This window comes from Panthera tigris, chromosome B1 (assembly GCF_018350195.1).
Source record: "Panthera tigris isolate Pti1 chromosome B1, P.tigris_Pti1_mat1.1, whole genome shotgun sequence".
In the NCBI taxonomy this organism is placed as follows: domain Eukaryota; kingdom Metazoa; phylum Chordata; class Mammalia; order Carnivora; family Felidae; genus Panthera; species Panthera tigris.
In genome coordinates this window covers 147,162,650-147,183,289 of record NC_056663.1, presented here as the reverse complement: position 1 = coordinate 147,183,289, position 20,640 = coordinate 147,162,650, and the positions used below count along the sequence as shown (strand labels likewise).

Sequence of the window (20,640 nt, the reverse complement as noted above, 5' to 3'; positions counted from 1 at the left end):
AAAAAATTAATTAAAAAAAAATAAATAAAAATTTTGCTCAAGTAACTGCTAGAGTTTAGGCTTCTTGGTGTGAAACTTTGAGTGTTTAATTACTACTGAATTTCCAATGCCTAGAATAGGGCCTGGGTACGTAGTGGGAGCTCAGTAAATATTTGTGAATGAATTAACAAAGTTGATGGAGGTCCATTTTAAGAAATCCTTTATAGTTCATGGCTTGGAATGGGTAGGTAGTAGCAGCTTCAAGTGAGAAGAGACTTAGAGGACCATTGCCATTTTCACTTAAGGGAGCTTACTTGAAAATGTGCCTTTCATGATAGTTTGTAATATAGCTATTCTTGTTTTTATATGAAATTATGTCATGAGTCCAGGAAGACTAAGTGGATGCCCTTCATAAAGCTAACCTAAATAAGAGCTTACGTTTATTAACACATTTCTGGTTTTGGTGCTTGCATTTCAGTTTTGCTGTTTTTTATTCCTGTGTCTTCCCTAAGCTACAAAGTAGGCTCTGATGAATATAAATTTCATGACTTCTAGTCTGAAAGGATACTGTGTGGCTATTGAATCGGAATTTTCAAAGAAACTAGGTTTCTGATTCCAAGTGATGATTTTGTTCTTTTTAAATTCAAGAAAGCCAGAATTTAGCAGTAATTTTGAAATTCACTTTTATTTTTGAAAAGAATTTTTTTTGTTTTTAGTTACGAATATAGCAAGCGCAAATGTTGAAGAACATAAAGAATGCTATAAGATATAGTCAATGTCTTAAAGTCTAACACAAAGCTGTTTTCATCAGTGTTATTTATACTGTCTTTTGATTGGAAGATCAACTAAGTACTTGAAAAGAGGATTTATAATAGATTTTGAAACACATTTTATATATTGAACTTTTTACCAAACTTATTTTATACAGTATTTTTCAAGTATGGATCCCATAAGTTTATAGACTTGTTCTGATCGTACTACTTGGTTTATAGCCACCAAATGATTGAAAAGCACAAGGAGGGGAAAAATGAAGTATTTCAACTTTCTAGAAGGAATAAATGGAGATGCTGGCTAGCATAACTAAAGAGACACTAGAGAAGAAAACTTTAATGACAGCAGACAAGAATAATTGTTCTTTGCCCCCCCACCCCTTTCTTATTGCTTGCTTTTAGAAATGCTTGAATAGAATATATTTACGGGGAAGAAATGAAGAACAAGGCATTCCTCTTGAGTATTTAGAGAAGCTTCACGAAAAGCATGAGAGCTGGCTCCTGCATAGAACCCTGAAGTAAGACCTCCTTATTCTCACTTACTATCCATTTCAAAGATCTTTAACAAATCTTAATCTAAAACATGTACAAGTTTTCATTTTTAGCCCTTTTTCTTTTAAGTTAGTATTTTAGGATCTCCCAGAATTAGGTGTGAATTTTGATTCTTTTTATTGTAATGAGATTCTGTTTCCTTAAAGTTTTTGTAGTTAATCTCCCCCAGTGTTATTGACAGCATAATATATGGAATTTAAGTGGTAAAGTAGGAATATATCTGTGTGTATTATTTAGGTACTGTCTTTCAGAGAGAATTTAAGATAAGATACTTTAAATTTATTTTTTAGATCAAGGCTTAGGTAGTAGTATAGCACAGTTGTTAAGAGCATGGACTTCATTGTCCTTAGTCAGATCTTGGTTCAAATCCAGACTTACTAGTGTGCAACCTTAGGCAGTCTCTGAGCCCCAGACTGACCTCCCTGGTCTTTAGTTTTCACATCTTTAAAATGCAAACATTCCTACGTTATGGTATGATTTTAGTTTTTGAGAAGAATTACATGTCACAAGCCCTAGCTTTATATATTTTATACCTGAGATTTTTAGATATTATTAATATTATTATTTAGTAGTAAATCAAGGTGAAAAAGAAGGGGCTACCAGATAAATTACTGACAGGATGATTTTAATATAAAATGACTGACAACATTTTGATTTTCCAGAGATGCCATAAGAGTTTTTAGTGTTTCTCTTTTATTTATTGTTTTTTCTAATTATTTTGTTCATCTCTCTCTTTTTAAAAAACAGAACCGACTTTGATTTTCTACAAGAAATCCCCATCTTAACACTGGATATTAATGAAGACTTTAAAGACAAACACGACAGTCTAGTTGAAAAGGTAGATTTGTACAAAGACTCTACACTAACATTTGTTTTGTCTTGTCTAGAAAAGTGTTGTAACTTGTGAGAAAACAACTTTCTAACAGAAAAGAATATGTAACGTTACAGTAAGAGACAGTTAAGAGCTTCAGATGGATTTAGACTTTAGACTCTAATCCTAACGTCAAATTCTAGCTTTGTGACCTTAGCTAAAATAAGGAGATTCTTTTATCCTTTGGTCCTTTATCTCTAATACAGGGATGATCACATTAACAAAAGTTCTTGCTCATCCCCTTCTCTGCTTTGTTTCCTTTTCTTCTCCTCTTCTCTGTATCACCAATCTTTAGGTACTTTCATAACAAACTACTTGTGAAATAAAATTTATCTTTTTCAACTAAATTCAGTATGGAAGATACTTGAAGTTGTAGGATATGGATTTTATCCATTTTTATATTAGCTCAAGTCTTCAGATTAAAGAATTTTTAGTTTTGACTTTTATGTGGGACCTTGTCAGTGATAAATTGGCATGCCTGATCATTGAATCATTGTCGTATTCATAGTTAATCTATCCTCCACATATTTGGGAGTTGACTATATTCTATTAATGAGTGTTGCTTGTAATGATAAAGGGAGTGGGAGAAAACCTATTGATGTACACTTGAGGGGGAATAATAATGGGAATCATATAATAAAGATCCCATTATCCATGTTAATTAACTTGGTGATGATCCAAGGTCTAAAGAAGCCACAGTTTTTTGCTTTGTTTAGTTTTTAAAAAAATTTTTTTTAATGTTTATTTATTTTTGAGACAGAGAGAGACAGAGCATGAATGGGGAAGGGTCAGAGAGAGGGAGACATAGAATCTGAAGCAGGCTTCAGGCTCCGAGCTGTCAGCATAGAGCCCGATGCAGGGCTTGAACTCACGGACTGTGAGATCATGACCTGAGCCGAAGTTGGGTGCTTAACCGACTGAGCCACCCAGGCGCCCCTACTTTGTTTAGTTTTGAGAGAAATTTGATTTTTTTTCTCCTTCACAAAATATATATTTACTTTAACAGGAACCTGACATTCATAAAGGCTATATCTCAAGAATTTTGAAAATGTCAACATTTATTATTTAACTACTCTGTAGCATGTAGTTGCTTTTCCCATGATATAAAGTAAAGCATATTTGGAAAATTCAAATGACCTCTTTATACCATTAATGATGTTAAAAATATAGGATACAATTCATTTATGATACTATTAAAATAAATGAAAATTAAACCGGCCATTGCCTTCAGAGTGGATCTATAGGACAGCTTCTTTATCTAACACTTTTGTGTTTTGACTAAGAATCACCTTTAAATGTTACTGTTTACTTTTACTTTCATTAATAATGCTAGTAGTTGGCTTTCTCTTTTTCCTTATTGAAATACATAACTGACATAGTATGTTATATATAGTTTAGGTTTACAACATATTGATTCGACAGTTCTATATATTCCACAGTGTTTAAGGCAGAATCTTTGTTTCTTCAGAAGAATTACTGTGTCATCTAGAATTTGTAGAGAACAGAATCTTGTTGCATTGTGATGTTGGGCAGTTGGTTACGTTCACAATGTACATGACCCTTCCTTACATATTAATATTACAGATTGTAAATATGATTCAAATTTGTGCTTCTGAAAAATTACAAACTTTGCATGTCTGGACCTTTCAGAGTTGTTTAAACCATCACGATTACTAATATTTTTGGTGCTAAAGCTGCATGTCATTGGTCTATGTTATTATAAGGAGATTATGAAATTTGTGTTATGGCTGTTAAAGAATTATATTAATCTTAGATATAAATAACTCCTGTAATGACATTTTAAGTCATTTATCTTTTACTACTGAAGTATTTAGTAATATTTCTTTGAAAATAAACGCTGTATCTTTGTGATAGAGTTACTTATACAGTTGGGGTCTTCAACTGTTATGTACTATAAAATAGGGATGAATATTAGATATTTCAAATTTGTCAAGGAATTATACTAATATTTATTTCCTCCCTTCAGGTCAAAGAATTTTTGAGCACTTTGTGATTTTGCTGAAGACTACAGGCAGCCAAATGATTCCAGATACTTCAGCTTTGTGTATCTTTGTCGTTCCATATTCATACAAATCTCTAGAAAACCCAGGTTTTTTACCATTTTTGTTTCAAGAAAAAAATAATTGTTTTGATGAATTCTATATAAAAGCTTACGAGTAGTTTCTTTTCTTTTTTGCTTTACAAAAATAAAGACATTTAATTATCTCTCACGACAGAAGTCTGGAGGTAGGTGTTTCCAGAGTAAGTGCTGGCTAAATTACATCATAAAGGATCCAGCCTCCTTCTACCTTTCCCTTCAGCAGGTTGGCTTTTTTTTTCTTTTTCTTTTCCTGGTGCTTCTTATTTCACTGGTGACCAGTGTCTTAACTGAGAACTTTAATGTTACATAGTAAATGGTAAGGTGTCCTGTGTAAATTAGTGTACCTTTTAAAGGTGAAAAGTGGAATTTAAAGAATCCCTAAAAAAGGATTATGAAGTTTTAAATACTTTTGATCACATGTGTTCCCTTCCTTTTAATTTATGTGGAAGATAATACCAGCTTAGTATTTAATCACTTCATTGATATTTATTAATGGGCCTCTAACACATTAACAAAGGAGCAGGTCAGACTTTGTTCCCATTTTGTAATGGTGAAGCCTAGCTTATAAGTCATTTAATCTTTTTTCTGCTTTTATTTCTACATCTGTGGTATGGGTGAGGCTTCATTCATCTTTTTGCATGGGATTTTAGAGGATTAAAGAGGAAATGATAACTTAAAATGTTTCTGTAATTAAAAGATAAATGAGTATAAAGGTTCAATTTATATGGAGCTTAGTAGCTACCTACTTTCTGTCTTCTCAGACCATTCTTTTTAGAATGGGATATTCGTCTTATAGTTAAAAGATTGGTTTAAAATATAACTGTCTTTAACTTATTTGAGGTGAAAGTATAGTTTTCCCTAAATTTCTTCCCATTTTCATAGGTAAAACGTTAGTGGAACATAGCAAGGGATGTTTTTCCATTTTATTTTTTATTGACCCTGTACTGGGAATGTCCCCTGTAATGGGAACTAGTTTTTCTTTAACTTTACATGTGGTAAGAAGTCAAAAGAGACACAAGGTAGATTATCTTCTTAGCGGTGTAGTCTCTTTTGTCCAGCTCTTTTTTTTTTTTTTTTTTTTAAGAAAATAGCTTGTCACATGGTAGGGTTTTTTCCCCCCCAGTGTTTATTTTGAGAGAGAGAAAGCTAGTATAAGTATGAGCAGTGAAGGGGCAGAGACAGAGGGAGAGAAAGAGAATCCCAAGCAGACTCCATGCTGTCAGCCCAGAGTCCCATGTGGGTCTCGATCTCATGAACCCTGAAATCATAATGTTAACCTAAATCAAAATAGGATGCTCAACCAGCAGCCACCCAGGTGCTCCTCTTTTGTCCAGCTCTTACTTCTTGCCCTATCCTGCTTTCCTTACTGTCTGGATTAATTAGGTAGCCTACTGTTTTATTTAATTTATTTTTTTTAAGTTTTTATTTATTTTTTTCTAGTAATCTCTATACCCAACATTCATCTCAAACTCACGACCCCAAGATCGAGAGTTGCATGCTCTTCCAAATGATCCAGCCAGGTACCCCAGCAGCCTGCTCTTTTAAAGTTTAAATGAAAGTCACAACATTTCTGCTTTGAGAACATCATGATCATTCTTTACTTCACAGTTTGCTGTGCTTCTCTGTAGGGTTATAACTTAGATTTTTTTTCTCTTCCTTTAAATTACTGATAATAATGGTCTTGCTTTATATGTTCTATATTTTGAAAGCATTATCATTTTTGTTAAATATATATTAGGAAAGACATTAGGAAGACAAGGAGGTAGAATAGTTGTAATTTTTAAAAATCTGCATGGTTTCATTTTAGGTCTAGAGATAAAATGTTTTTTCAAGTTTGTTCAGTTAAGGTGCAGTGTTTTTTCTATGTTTTTAACCTTTCTACTTAGATTTTAGAAAAGCTCTGTTTTTGAAATGAGTGGAAGAGACACTTTGCCTTTGAAACTATCATTTTCCTTTTTAAAATGTCATTTTTGTTTTGTTTTGGTTTTTTTTGATAGTCTAAGATGATGATTTTGTAGGTTAAACAGTCTAGATGCACTGATCTTTGTAAGGGACACTTTATTTCAAATCCTATATTCTTCATGAATATTGAAATTGTCTCATGATGTTGTATGGGTATTTTTTGTTTGTGTTTGATACAAATGAATTTGTTTAAATATTAGCATAATAAATAAATACAATCTCATGAACTGTGATGGAGCTATACTCATTGAAATGATTACATCTTTTAAAAATTCTACTTTTGAAGAAAATATTATGAATATAAAAAGGTAACAAAGGTTTATATATATTACATTGTTCTGCTTTAGACATAATTTAGAGATTTTTAGTAACCTCTAGAAATGTTTAACTTAATGACTATATCTGTAGAATTGAAAAAAAAAGCTTAAAAAATTTATTTGTTATGATTCAAAATAAAAGCTGTGCCATTGAGTGGGTACAAGAGTGTTGAGCCTAGTGGTCTGTATTATCTCTTGGATCCTATTTCCCGTTTCATTTCATGTTTCATCAGAGTGCATGTACTACTTTTTATACTTTACTCTTCTAAGAAGGTAATTTTAATTGTACAAGACATTCCCTCATTCAGGATATTCTCATCTGTGTCTGAAACTTTAAGCACTGTATACTGAGCCCCCTAGAAAATAGGTCTGTCATATTTTAAGGGACAAATCATCCCAAAGCATTTTTTTATATAGAGATACAAATTTTATTACCTCCAGAAAATGCTAAATTAGACTACAGACTTTGGATTTTACCAGTCTTATCCTTTTTTTTTTTTTTTAAACTTTTTAATAGACTTTATTTGTTAGAGCAGTTTTAGGTTCACAAGAAAATTAAGTATAAAGTAGAGTTCCCATATACTCATTGCTCCCATATTTGTACAGCCTTTTCCACTATCAACATCCCCCACCAGAGTGGTACATTTGTTTTAATCAATGAACTTACATTGACACATTATCAGTCAAAGTCCATTGTTTACATTCAGGTTTACTCAGTGTTGTACATTTGTGTGTTTTGACAAATGAATAATGACATATATTCACCACTGTAGTATCATACAAAAATAGTTTTACTGCCCCCAAAAATCTGTGCTCTGTTCATCACCCCATCCAACCTCTGGCTACCACTAATCTTTTTGTCTCCATTGTTTTGCCTTTTTGAGAGGGTCATATGATTGGAAGTATTCAGTATGTAGCATTTTCAGATTGGCTTCTTTCACTTAGCAATTTGCCTTTAGTTTCCTCCATGGCTTCTTTCCATGCCTTCATATAGCTTGTTTTGGGGGGTTTTTTTTGGAGGTGGGTGCACTGAATAATCCATTGTCTCAATGTACCATAGTTTATCCACTCTCCTGCTGACAGACATTTTGGTTACTTCCAAGTTTTGGCAGTTATGAATAAAGCTGCTACAGACATCTAGATTTTTTAAAATGTGTGTTTATTTTTGAGAGACGGAGTGCAAGCAGGGAAGGGTCAGAGAGAGGAGATACAGAATCTGAAGCAGGCTCCAGGCTCCAGCTGTTAGCTCAGAGCCCAACGCGGGGCTCAAACCCACAAACCGCAAGATCATGACCTGAGCCAGAGTCAGAGGCTTAACCAACTAAGCCACCTAGGTGCCCCTGTGTGTAGATTTTTGTATAGACATAGGTTTTCAGTTCACTTGGGTAAATACCAACCAGTGCAATTGCTGGATTGTATGGTAAGAGTATGTTTAGGTTTTTAAGAAACTTGGTAACTGTCCACCAAAATAGTTGTATCATTTTGCTGTCCTACCAGTAATGAATGTGATCTGTTGTCTCACAGCCCTGTCAGTACTTGGTGTTGTCAGTGGTTTGGATTTTTGCATTCTAATAGGTATATGGTTATGTCTTGTTTTAATTTGCAATGTCATTATGACATGATGTTAACCATCTTTTCATATGTTTATTTGCCATCTGTATATCTTTGGTGAGATGTCTGTTAAGGTCTTTCGCCCATTTTTAATTGGGTTCATTTTCTTATTGAGTTTTAAGAGTTCTTTGTATACTATTGATAACACTTCTTTATCAAATGTGCCTTTTGCAAATATTTTCTCCCAGTCTGTGATTTAGCTTACTCTCTTGACATTGTTTTTCACAGAGCAGAAATTTTTAATTTTAATGAAGTCCAGCTTATTATTTCTCCTAAAGATTACTATTTTTCTTTTTTTTTTAAGTTTTTAAAAAAAATTTATCTTTTTTATTTTGAGAGAGACGGTGACAATGTGAGCAGAGGAAGGGCAGCGAGAGGGAGAGAGAGAGAATCCCAAGCAGGCTCCACACTGTCAGTGCAGAGCCTGATGGGGGGCTTGAACTCAAGAACCGTGAGATCATGACCTGAGCCAAAACTAAGAGTCAGATGCTTAACCCACTGAGCCACGAGGCACCCCTTTTATGGATTATATCTTGTATTGCTTCTAAATAGTCATTGCCATACCCAAGGTCATTTAGGGTTTCTCCTGTGTTATCTTCTATGAGTTTTAGAACTATGCATTTTACATTTCGGTCTATGATCCATTTTGAGTTAATTTTAGTGAAGGGTGTATGGTCAGAGTCTAGATTCCTTTTTTCTTTTTTTTTTTTTTTTGTATGTGGATATACAGTTGTTCCAACATCATTTGTTGAAAAGATAATCTTTGCTTCATCATATTGCCTTTGCTCCTTTGTTGAAGATCACTTGATTGTGTATACATTGATCTGTTTGTTCTTTTGCCAATACCATACTGTTTCGATTAGCTTTATAGTAAGTCTTGAAGTTGTATAATTTTGTGTTTCCTAGAGGCCTGAGCTACTTAGGTTTAATAATACTTTGGAGGCTTTTTAAGGCTAACCCTAATAAGGTTTTTTTTCTTTCAAGTATGTATTTCTACAATGAAATTTTTTCTCATCATCAGTTAGATAGTTTAATATTGAGAAATGAAGGCAAGGTTGATATAATTTCTTCCTTATTCTGTGTAGTTCCTTGGAATATTGTCATTAATTATAAAAAGTACTGAGATTAGTAATGCCAAATACAGTCTCCACTCCCCCCCCACCCCGCCACATAAGAACTGTTCAGTTAATAACTTTTTGCCATAATATCTCTTGGAAAGTTATGTCATTTTATAGAGAATCACTCTTTTCTCTCTTTGGGTGCGAAGACTTGCCCTACTCAAACTCATACTCCAAAACACACTAAACAAGTATGCAATAAAAATCAATATTTAAACATTCCTGTCTCAGACAAAAACATACTAATTTACTTAACACTTTCTATACAGAGATTATCACTTTGAATACATGTGAATTATGTGTCAGGTTATTTTGCTCTGCATAAGCATGTCAAAGGAGAAGAATGAAGAGGTTGCATCTTGTAAGACTCTGTTATGTTCAGATGGTATTTCCATGTGTTTTGAAGTTCCCTGAAGGGTGTTTTTGTTGTTGTTGTTGTTGTTGTTATAACTTAATTTTAAGTGCAGTTTGAATGCAAGATAACCATTAAATTAGTCCCCAAAAGTGTGGAAAATTGGTGGAGGGAAATGGTACAGAAAGTATAATTTAGATTCCAAAGAATGATTCCTTTATTCTTCTCTACTAACCACCCCCCACTATCAAATTTTCCACCTGGCACGTACAATAAACCGTTTTTACAATATATTTTATGTACAGTCCATTTACTTATTGCTTATAAACTTGTTATTTTTCATCGATGCTTTTTTGGTATCTTGGTATATAATATAATGGGTCCTATTAAAATGAATGGGAAAAGTTTTCATTTAAAGCTTTTTACTTAGTGAGGTGCTTTCAGGAATAAAGACATTAAGTGAAGGATAGGTATGTAATTTGAATTTGAATAAATTTTACCTACTCCCTTTCTCCCACCATTTTTTAGATTATTGTGACTGCAGCTCTATAATTGTATGTTTATTGAGTTATAAATTCTTAATGTGATATTGATGTTCTCAGAACATATTCCATCAAAGAGGTTGTGGATTTGGTTCAGATTTCGCAAAATAACACCAAATTCTGCTTTGGCAAATTTTAAATTGATAAATATTGAAGCATTTTTTATTTTTAAGAATTAAGACCATTCTCAAGGAAGTTATTAGCAATATGGCTATTCCTTGAATTTATTTAATATTAGTTCTGTGCATAGAATATGATAAGTACTACACCAATCAATGTCCACTGCACTAGAATAAGAGGTGACAATTAGAAGTAAAACTAGGTAACAGTACTTTCGTTTTTGGTTTAGTTTTCAGATGAGCTTAAAAATGTTTTATATGTAGAATAGTAAGTACCATAAGTAAGATAAAAGCACCATATGAATACAAGATATTATCAAATCCTTTCATATAACCATCTTTTAGCCTTACAAGTTTCTAGTAGACAGAATTTAACACCATTTCACAGATGTCAAAGCCTAAGGGATTTCTCAAGATCCCACAAAAATTAAAGCTGAAACAAAGACCCAAATATTTTGACTCTACCATGTAGGTTCATTTTATTTTAGTCAATAGTGACTCTATTTTTACCTCTCCTTTTATTTATTTTTTTTTAAACTTCTGCTCTTTGTATGTAAGGTCATTTTTCTTTTCTTCCTTAATTCTAGGCAGTATTTAATGCCCATTTCAAATAACAATTTGAAAACTGAAAATTCTATAGCAAAAGTAGTTTAAGCCCATAATTATTTCATAGTTAAATCAGTAGTTATCGTCATTTGCCACATGAGGTCATTATATACTTGATTATTACCTCTGCTCTGGCTGTAATCCAAGCAAAATTATTTTTATGGTGAGTGGTTGGAATAAGACAGGAGCTCATGAGAGGTCTTTTCTATTGCCAGAGAAAAGCATTAATTGATTAATAAATACTTAATTGAGTGAGATTTTACATGTTCAAATACAGAGGGGTCGGGGAAAGAAAATGAGCTGCTAGATTAAATATAGGCAATCAAAAGGCAATGCTTTTAGAAATATTTTACTCTAAGAAAGTCCGCTATACAGCTTCCAGCTGCTTCTCCAAGTATTCGATTGAGGAATACCAGTTGTTTTTTATGGTTGGATAATTATGCTTAACAGGTTGACAGGGAATTTAATATTCTAATATTTACTAATTAGACGTCATATTAAGGGCTGTCTTGCAAAATTGTTTACCATTTATTTAGCAATTGTGTATACAAAGAAGCTTACATTTATTTTTACTATTCTGTGGAACTACACGAAGCTTAAATAAGATGACTATTTTTTCAAGAAAAAAGATTTTCTTAACAAAACTACTGTCAAGAAAGTGATTGGGTAACAGAAGTAGTCGAAACCTGATCTTTGACCCATCTTCTGAGACATAACACCTTTAAATGTTAATTGGCATCACTTCAAAATGTTGGTAGTGAGGGTGCTTTGGCGGTGTTGAATATATCTATATACGTACGTATGCACTGTTTTTACTGCCATCCCTTGTTCAAAACTAGTAAGTTTCATTCAAAGGTAAAGCATCTCCTAAAACTGCCATTTTGTCCTTGCTGTTACGGTCAGCTAGAATGGAATCACTTTATGTTAAAAGAGTAAATTAGGAAATTGGCTAATGTTATAAAACAATTAATGCTCCACTTGGTACAGCAATGCTATCTTGTTATGTTATACGGCGCTTAGAATACTAGTTAGCAAATCTGGCTCGGGAACAGAATAGCCAGTATGGGCATAAGTTATTATTTTGCTAATGGCTGACATGAACTGGTTGCTGAATTAGTGAATGAAATAAATCTGTTGAGTATGGTAACCAGCTTCTAACAGATTTGACCTTAAACAGGCAACAGAGTATTGTCCTCTTCAGAATAGTTACCTTGAGAGACTATTTATTTCAAAGATTCTGCCATTATTCATAACACTCTTGGATCTGAGTTTAGAGTCTGAGTCATAGATTTCAAAAATGTGATTCAGGATCTTTTCTGTGACTATATAGTTTTTTTTGTTTTTTGTTTTTTCATGACCATAAATCATTTAGTGACAGTTTAGTGAATTAAAAGGCTGGTAAAACTGGGAAAAAGCCTCTTTGAGCCATAAAAGAAGGTAATAGTAAGACACTTAGATCTCTTTCCTTTTTCAGTCTATGAAATATATGTAAAGCAAATTTGTATGTTTTTAACTAATTCAAATGTTTTGACTAATGGCAGATTCTAAACTGAATATATAACCTCTTGGTATGATTACTTTGAAGGCACTACTAAGTATAGAAGGTTCTGGTATAGTTTTTAAAACACCAAAACACTGTGTTCTATTATCTTTACATCTGATACATACCAACAGTCAGTCATTGTTAAGTAAGAATTTATTTTTAATATTTTTAACATCACAGAGTCAGTATTGGTGAAGAACACAGGCTCCTAAGACAAATTGCTGCTTCAATTCCTGGCCCTTAAACTTACTAATTTTGGGAAAGTCATTATAACCTTGGACAGGTAATATATTTTAATTTCCTATAAGAAGGACATAAGTAATAGTATGTATCTGTAAAGTTGTGCAATTTTAATGTGTAGTATATGTGAAGTATTTAGAACAATTCTCAATAAATGTTAGCTATTACTATTAGTACTGTTATTTCTTTTCATTCAGTGTTTTGGTGGCTGAAAGCATCTGGAAAATTGGTAAGTTTGTGGAGTTATTACAGAAGAATGAATAAGGTGGAACTATGGTAGGATATCCATTGTATATGAAATTGTATATGTATGTATATACATATGGATATATGTGTGTGTGTGTGTGTGTGTGTGTGTGTGTGTGTATGTTTATTTTGAGAGAGAACACACAAACAGGGGAGAGGCAAAGAGAGAGAATCCCAAGCAGGCTCCATGCTGTCAGTGTAGAGCCTGACACAAGGCTCAAACTCATGAATTGTGAGATCATTACCTCAGGCAAAATCAAGAGTTCCATGCTCAACTGACTGAGCCACCCAGGCTCCCCTATCCACTATATATTTTTAAGTGGAATAGTTACAGTGTGATCCCCTTTCTCTCTCCATAGATGGATAGACAGATAGATATAGAGATAGATCTATATCCATCAATTACTATAGATAGTATGTATCTCTATATGCCTCTATACATACATATACATATATACAGTAAAACTTTGGTTTGTGAGCCTGATTAGTTTTGGAAACATGCTTGTAATCCAAAGCACTCGTATATCAAAGCGAATTTCAAGAACCATTGGCTCGGTTGTGATCTTATGACATTTGGCATCACGTACTACTTGTATTGCAAGATGTTGCTTGTTTATCAAGTTAAAATTTATTAGAAATGTTTGCTCGTCTTGTGGGACACTCTCAGAACAAGTTATTCATAATCCAAGGTTTTACGGTATATGGTATGTATGTATGGTATATGTTTGTGTAGAGAGAGATTCACCAAACCATTCATTGTGGTTACCTCTGGTGAGTGGGATTGGAGTGGTGGTTGAGACTCTCCAGAGAATGTCTTTGGTATAAAAATTAAAACTTAGGCACTTCATTTAATATTAAATTCATCATTCTGAAAATATTTTATTAATCTCCTACATTCTTAAGTTGTTAGGAATTGGTTTTACTAAAAATAAAAAATAAAAAAAATACTAATAACAAAAGAGGATATATATTTTGGGGGCACTTGGGTGTCTCAGTCTGTTAAGTGTCTGAGTTTTGATTTGGGCTCATTTCATTATCTCATGATTGGTGGGATTGGGCCTCCTGTCAGGCTCTGTGCTGACAAGTGGGATTCTCTCCCCCTCACTCTGGCCCTCCCCTGCTCTCTTACGTGCTCTCTCTCAAAATAAATAAATAAACATTTAAAAAAAATTTTTTTGAAAAGGAATTACTTTCCCCCTTGAGGAAGTTGGAAGGTACATAAAGGAGATAGATTGCTACCTACATTCTTGATATTTTTCTTTTACTTTTAAAAGTATATTTTAAAATATAAAAGTATATTTTAAAATATACAAGTAGCTTTATTGTATTCAGGTTATAAAAACCATAAATGTTTGTTATGGAAAACTCTCAGGGGAAATGATACTTGATACTCCTCTAACACCAAGAGACCTTCCTTCTCTTGGGAAGTAGATGAGATTAATAGCTTATGCTTTTATGCATTGTTTTTAAACAAAGTACATACAGATCTTTGTACTCCTTACTAGAACATGGGTTGCAAAAAAGAACTCTCAGTATGTATAAATTATCTTTAAAGTCTGTTTGAAATTGCCCTTGTTCTTTTATTTTTGTAGAAGTGAGAAGCCTATTACTCTTCTCTTATTTGAATAAAAGAATATTATGGTTAGTGTTATGAGTCTAATATTTCTTCCCTGGGTTAGTGATAAAAACTATTCCCCATCCCACCCAAACTGTCACCCAGTTGTTCCTACAAGGGCATGGTTGTAGGCTGCAGGCAAAAATCCTGCATTGGTTTCTTACCTGGTCAGGACCTCAGTACTATTCAGACAGTTTATGAATGCCATCTTTGGTGGAACAGTGCAGGTAATACCAAGGTAATAATTGATATTATTAAATAGGGACTGAAAAGAAAGTGAATGAAACCTTTCATCTCTATTGGTCTTCTGCAGTTGCTATTTTATTGCAAACAAAGTAATCAATGAAAAGGAGAGAAAGGAGCATTCCTAACTTCATGGGTCCTAGAGCAGTGTTTAGTATGGAAAATTAAACAATCTAGAAAATTATAAAGAAAAAAGTACAGTCTACTAGAAATTCCACTTCCTTACACCCATCCACTGTGTATACATTCTCATGTGTGTGCACATGTATATACATAGACCTAATTTCTATATTTGTACATATTTGTGATCTTTAGAGGGCTTTTGTTTACATTCAGACTCTAAATCCTGAATTCCATATTGAAAATGTAACCAGGTTTGTTTGTTTATGTTAATTTTTTTTGAGAGAGAGAGAGCGCATGAACAAGGAAGGTGCAGAGAGAGAGGGGACAGATGATCCAAAGCAGGCTCTGGTGATAACAGAGCACCCAATGCACAATTTGAACTTGAGCGGTGAGATCGCCACCTGAGCTGAAATTGGATGCTCAACCCACCCAGGTGCCCCTCATTCAGAGTTTTTTAAAGATTTGGTTGTTGACAAAATATATTGACCCTCATCTTTTATGTTTAGTGACAGATACCTGTACCTAACTTAATGGACATAAAGCTGAAAGTTTTATAAATTACAATTTGGGTATACTAATATTTTTCTGCTGATTTATAATTTGGGATGATTTTTTTTTTTTTTTACTTCCACTTAATTTCCATTGGAAATTAAATGACAATAAACCTAAACATTGTCCTATTCTTTATAAAAGTACAATATGCTTGTTAGAATAATTTGCAGATTGCACAGATGTTCAAATAAGATAATTCTTAGGGGCATGGGTGGCTCAGTTGGTTGAGTATCCGACTTTGGCTCAGGTCATGATCTTGAGTTTGTGGGTTCAAGCCCTACATCAGGCTCTGTGCTGACAGCTCAGAGCCCAGAGCCTGCTTAGAATTCTGTGTGTGTGTCTCTCTCTCTCTCTCTCTCTCTCTCTCCCTCTCCCTTGTTCACAATCTCTCTCTCTCTCTCTCAAAAATAAATAAAATGTTTAAAAAAATTTTTTTTAAAAAGAAGATAATTCTTGGATCCTCTCAGAGGTAACACTATCCTAGCAAACTGTTACCTTCCAGCTTTAGCTACTTGAATCTACCAAGAAAACCACATTTTTTTAAAACCAAATTGAGATCGTATTGTAAATTCAATCTTGTGTCCTGCTTTTTTCCCTTATATTGTAGAAAATTTTTTATGTCTAAATTATTTTTGAAAATGCGATTAATGGGGAGCCTCAGTGGCTCAGTCAGTTAAGCGGCCAGCTCTTTGGTTTCAGCTCAGGTCACGATCTCGTGGTTGGTGGGATGGAACCCCCACATCAGGCTCACACTGACAGAGTGGAGCCCATTTGGGATTCTCTCTCTCTTCCCCTCCCCTGCACACACTCTTCTCTCAAATAAACTTAAAAGAAAAGAGGAAAATGCAATTACGACCATAATTTCTTGCTTATATGAAATTTGAAATGTGCAGAAAATAGGAGAAGAAAAAAGCCTTTGTAATCTTACCACTGAGAGATAACCAACTCACACGTTAGTATTTCCTTCTAGGCTCTTTTCTCCCATCTTCAACAAACAAAACTTAAATGCCCATAACTCCTTATTTTATTTCTTTTGTTAAATGATAATACTTTTGTATATGTGCTGCTGAAGCAAGCACAAGTGATAATAAGTTAAAAAATGAATTTCTTTTTTTCAATGTTTTTTTTTTGTTTTTTGTTTTTATTTATTTATTTATTTATTTTTGGGACAGAGAGAGACAGAGCATGAACGGGGGAGGGGCAGAGAGAGAGGGAGACACAGAATCGGAAACAGGCTCCAGGCTCGGAGCCATCAGCCCAGAGCCTGACGCGGGGCTCGAACTCACGGACCGTGAGATCGTGACCTGGCTGAAGTCGGACGCTTAACCGACTGCGCCACCCAGGCGCCCCAAAAATGAATTTCTTTAAAGAAATCATTTTATGCTTAATATCATTAGTAAATTCATATTTTCATATTTTTTAAACTTTTGAATTGTAAAGGACCGCTAATCCAAGGAAAACTTTTTCCCCATAATTGATATACATATCAATTTTATAATATATATATGTACATACATATGTGTGAAACTTTACAAGTTAAAACCTTAAATTTCATTATGTTGGAATCTTTAGGGAGGTGTGTTTATGTGTGTGTGTGTGTGTGTGTGTGTGTGTCACAAAAGTAGAATCGAAAAACAGAAGATCTACTTTTTTTTTTTTTTTTTTTTTTAATCTGGATAGTTTTGGGCAAGCTACAACTTCTGTGAGCCTCAGTTGTCTCATTTTTCAAATTGTAATGCTAGAACCTTTCCAAAGCATAAGCTTGTTGTAAGGAGCCAATAACATAAAATCAGTGACAAGACTTTTTAAACTATAAAACGTACACATGTTAATAGTTACTATTCAAAGTGCTCCAACAGGCAAAGGCAATTCTTGATTCCAGAAGTTATGGTCTGATTTACTTTCAGAACAAATGGAAGTTGGGTATGCAAGGAAACCTTCCTGTAAGAAATACAGAATATAGCTTTGCCCTGACTTTCTCATCTTCCTTAGCAAAATGTGCAAATTTTCCTAACTGACCACATGTTTAGAGATTAGGACAAGAGAGAATATAGTTCTCTTTGTACTGTTTTAATATTGAATAAGCCGTATTTATGGTACCTAGCTTTAGGGAAAAGAAGAAAAAGAGCAAGAGAGAAATGGTATATCTGCCCACCACCACCTGCTATTTTTAGGTTGGCTAGGAAGCCCTGTTTGGCTGCCTTTGCCCATCTCATTTGGCAACTCTTGAGCCTGCATCATTCAGAGAGATATAAGAAGCTTAAAAGGTAGAAAACTGAATTTCTTTGATTTTCCAGACGTCATTGCTGAAAAAACATACACCACAAAGCAGTTTGAAGGACATTAGCTGTAAGTAAAACACTAAGAGTTTTCATTTAATGAGATGGGCTTATGCAGTACAAAAGACATTTATTTCCACCTTTTTGCCTTAATGGGGGGTGAGGAAGGGATGAACCTTCTGTCCTGATTTGATTTATATTGTCAAGAAAAATAGTAATTTAGAAAAAGATGCAAATACTGTGCATGTACACACACACATATGTATTTGCTCACACATTTTTATGTGCTTTTTAGAATAAAATTCTTGGAAAAGAAAGGGAAACAATATGAATGCCAAGGAAAGAAGCACAAAAACAATCCTGGAAATGACAGACTTTAAGATTAACATACTAAAATGAATTTGAAAGCTAACTAAATGGAAGGTAAATAGAGAGATCAAATTTTCCATTTACATGAATAAAGGGACATAATATAATACCCATGGATCAGTTTTAAATGAGCATGCGTGTCAGCATTTTATAGGTAATAAAATGTAATCTATTTTATCTATACTTTCTATAGTTTTTCTCTGGACTGTATTGTTTTATAGTTTCTACACTAATTTTCCTGTAACTGTTAAACTTTTCTTTGATTGTTAAATTATCCTTTTCCTATAACTGAAGAATTTTATTAAATGGATTAAGAAATGTTAAGTGCTTAATGAATGTTTTGTATTATATTGGCATTTTAAATATATGTGTAACTTTTAATAAAACTATAAGAAAATTGATTGAAAACTGGGCCTATTGCAGGCCATTTTAATTTATATAACTGCACATTTAAGATGAAATTCATTTTCTTATAGCTGTTCCAAAGTTGACTATTTTCCTCCATTTCTAAAAGAATTTGAGGAAAACTTATATTGCAAGGTTAGTCTTAGTGGTAATGTAAAACAAGTTTGCCTAGTAGGAAAAGCTGTGGATATATTGCTCTATTTAAATTTGAAATTACTGGGGCGCCTGGGTGGCGCAGTCGGTTAAGCGTCCGACTTCAGCCAGGTCACGATCTCGCGGTCCATGAGTTCGAGCCCCGCGTCAGGCTCTGGGCTGATGGCTCAGAGCCTGGAGCCTGTTTCCGATTCTGTGTCTCCCTCTCTCTCTGCCCCTCCCCCGTTCATGCTCTGTCTCTCTCTGTCCCAAAAATAAATAAATAAAAAAAATTAAAAAAAAATAAAAAAACGTTGAAAAAAAATTGAAATTTAAATTTGAAATTATTATTTTTTAAAGTTTATTTATTTTGAAAGACAGAGAGTATGCACGCGCACAGGGGAGGGGCAGAGGGAGAGAGAGAATCCCAAGCAGGCTCTGCACTGTCAGCACACGGCCGGTCGCAGGGCTCAAACTCAAGAACCAGAGATTATGACCTGAGCTGAAATCATGAGTTCAATGCTTAATCAACTGAACCACCACCAGGCACCCTCTAAATCTGAAATTATAAATCAGTGGTATATGTATATATATCACTGATTTATAATTTATATTTATTATATATATACATGTATATATGTGCACATATGTATATGTGTATATATATGTGTATGTATATACATGTATATATATGTATATGTATATAAAGGGGAATCAATTTACAATGACAAATTCAAAGACGAGATTTTTTACAGGTTTAACTTGTAAAAGAAGTTTAAGGAACATTTTATTTGTAAGTTGCTTTATTGTTTGCAAAGGACTTTTACATACTTTGTCATTAAATCATCACAATAACTCTGTGAGGTAAATAGTAGTATTCCCTTTTATAGATGAGAAAACAGGCTCACCGTGGTCCCAATTTGTATGTGACAAAGCCAGGAATTGAAGAGACTGGATCACTGGAAAGTGCTCTGTAGAAAGGATGCCTGTATGATGTCTGCACCGGAAAGGATCTTATGAAAGATCTTTCTTTTCTTTTTTTTTTTTTTTTTTTTAATTTTTTCATGTTTATTTACTTTTGAGAGAAAGAGAGAGAGACAGAGGTATGAGCAGGGGAGGGGCAGAGAGAGGGAGACGCCGAATCTGAAGCAGGCTCCAGGCTCTGAGCTGTCAGCACAGAACCCAATGCGGGGCTTGAACTCGCAGACTGTGAGATCATGACCTGAGCTGAAGTTGGACGCTTAACCAACTGAGCCACCCAGGTGCCCCTAAAAGATCTTTCAAATGAACATTTCCTTGACTTCTGTAGTTTTAGGTGGGAGGCAGCATGGTATAGTAGGAAGCACATGGGAAGACGTGTATTTACTATACCTTGGCCTTCAGCAAGTAATCAGCCTCTCTGAACCTTCATTCCTCATCTGTAAAACATGAACAGTTTTTAATAATTTACAGTGTTATTGAAAAGATGAAATGAGATAGTGTAGGAGAGGACCAGGCACTTAACTGCTTCATGGTAGAGCTATTGTTAATAGGTATAAGTCCAAAGACAATAGTCCTTCCAACATAGCACAGTTGCTGCATTGCCCATTAGTGCCATTAACTTTGAAGGGGAGTACAGTGCTATAATCTAGTATTTTGGGTGAATGAGGAATTTGGGTGAATGAGGAATACCAGGAATCTGGTATTTTGGGTGAATGAGGAAAATGAATGGAGAATTTGTTGAAGATGTTAAAAGAGAAGGGAATTGCATAGAATGGAGCCCACGGATATATACATTGATGTGGAAACCAAAATCACAATTGAAAGCAATGCAGATGGGAGAAAGAACACCGCAGGAGTAAGAAATAGCTCACAACCTAGTTCAGTGGGAGGGAGAGTATGAGAATCACTTGGCTATATCCTGGACACACCATTTCAGGACCAACCATGTACCACAGAAGCCTCCAGCAATCTCTGTGGTTCAGGGAAATGGAAGTCTCAGCAGTGGAGTGGA

The 20,640-nt window shown here is 34.1% G+C and overlaps 1 protein-coding gene across 2 annotated transcripts in view; it reads left to right on the top strand.

Annotated features, from left to right (window-relative positions):
* The window catches only part of DCK (deoxycytidine kinase), a 45,202-nt gene extending 27,084 nt beyond the window's left edge, over positions 1–18,118 (top strand). The window contains exons 5-10 of one of the 2 annotated variants that reach the window (XR_006216957.1): positions 1,152–1,267; positions 2,049–2,139; positions 4,160–4,282; positions 12,624–12,726; positions 17,760–17,811; positions 18,037–18,118. Coding sequence is in view for 1 of the 2 variants with exons in the window: in XM_007086927.3 (XP_007086989.1) it covers positions 1,152–1,267; positions 2,049–2,139; positions 4,160–4,186 (234 nt within the window). In the remaining variant the exon portion in view is untranslated. Of the gene's footprint in view, positions 1–1,151; positions 1,268–2,048; positions 2,140–4,159; positions 5,357–12,623; positions 12,727–17,759; positions 17,812–18,036 lie in introns of those variants that run through there. The other variant, XM_007086927.3, reaches the window with a different exon arrangement.
* The last annotated feature ends 2,522 nt before the right edge of the window (positions 18,119–20,640 follow it).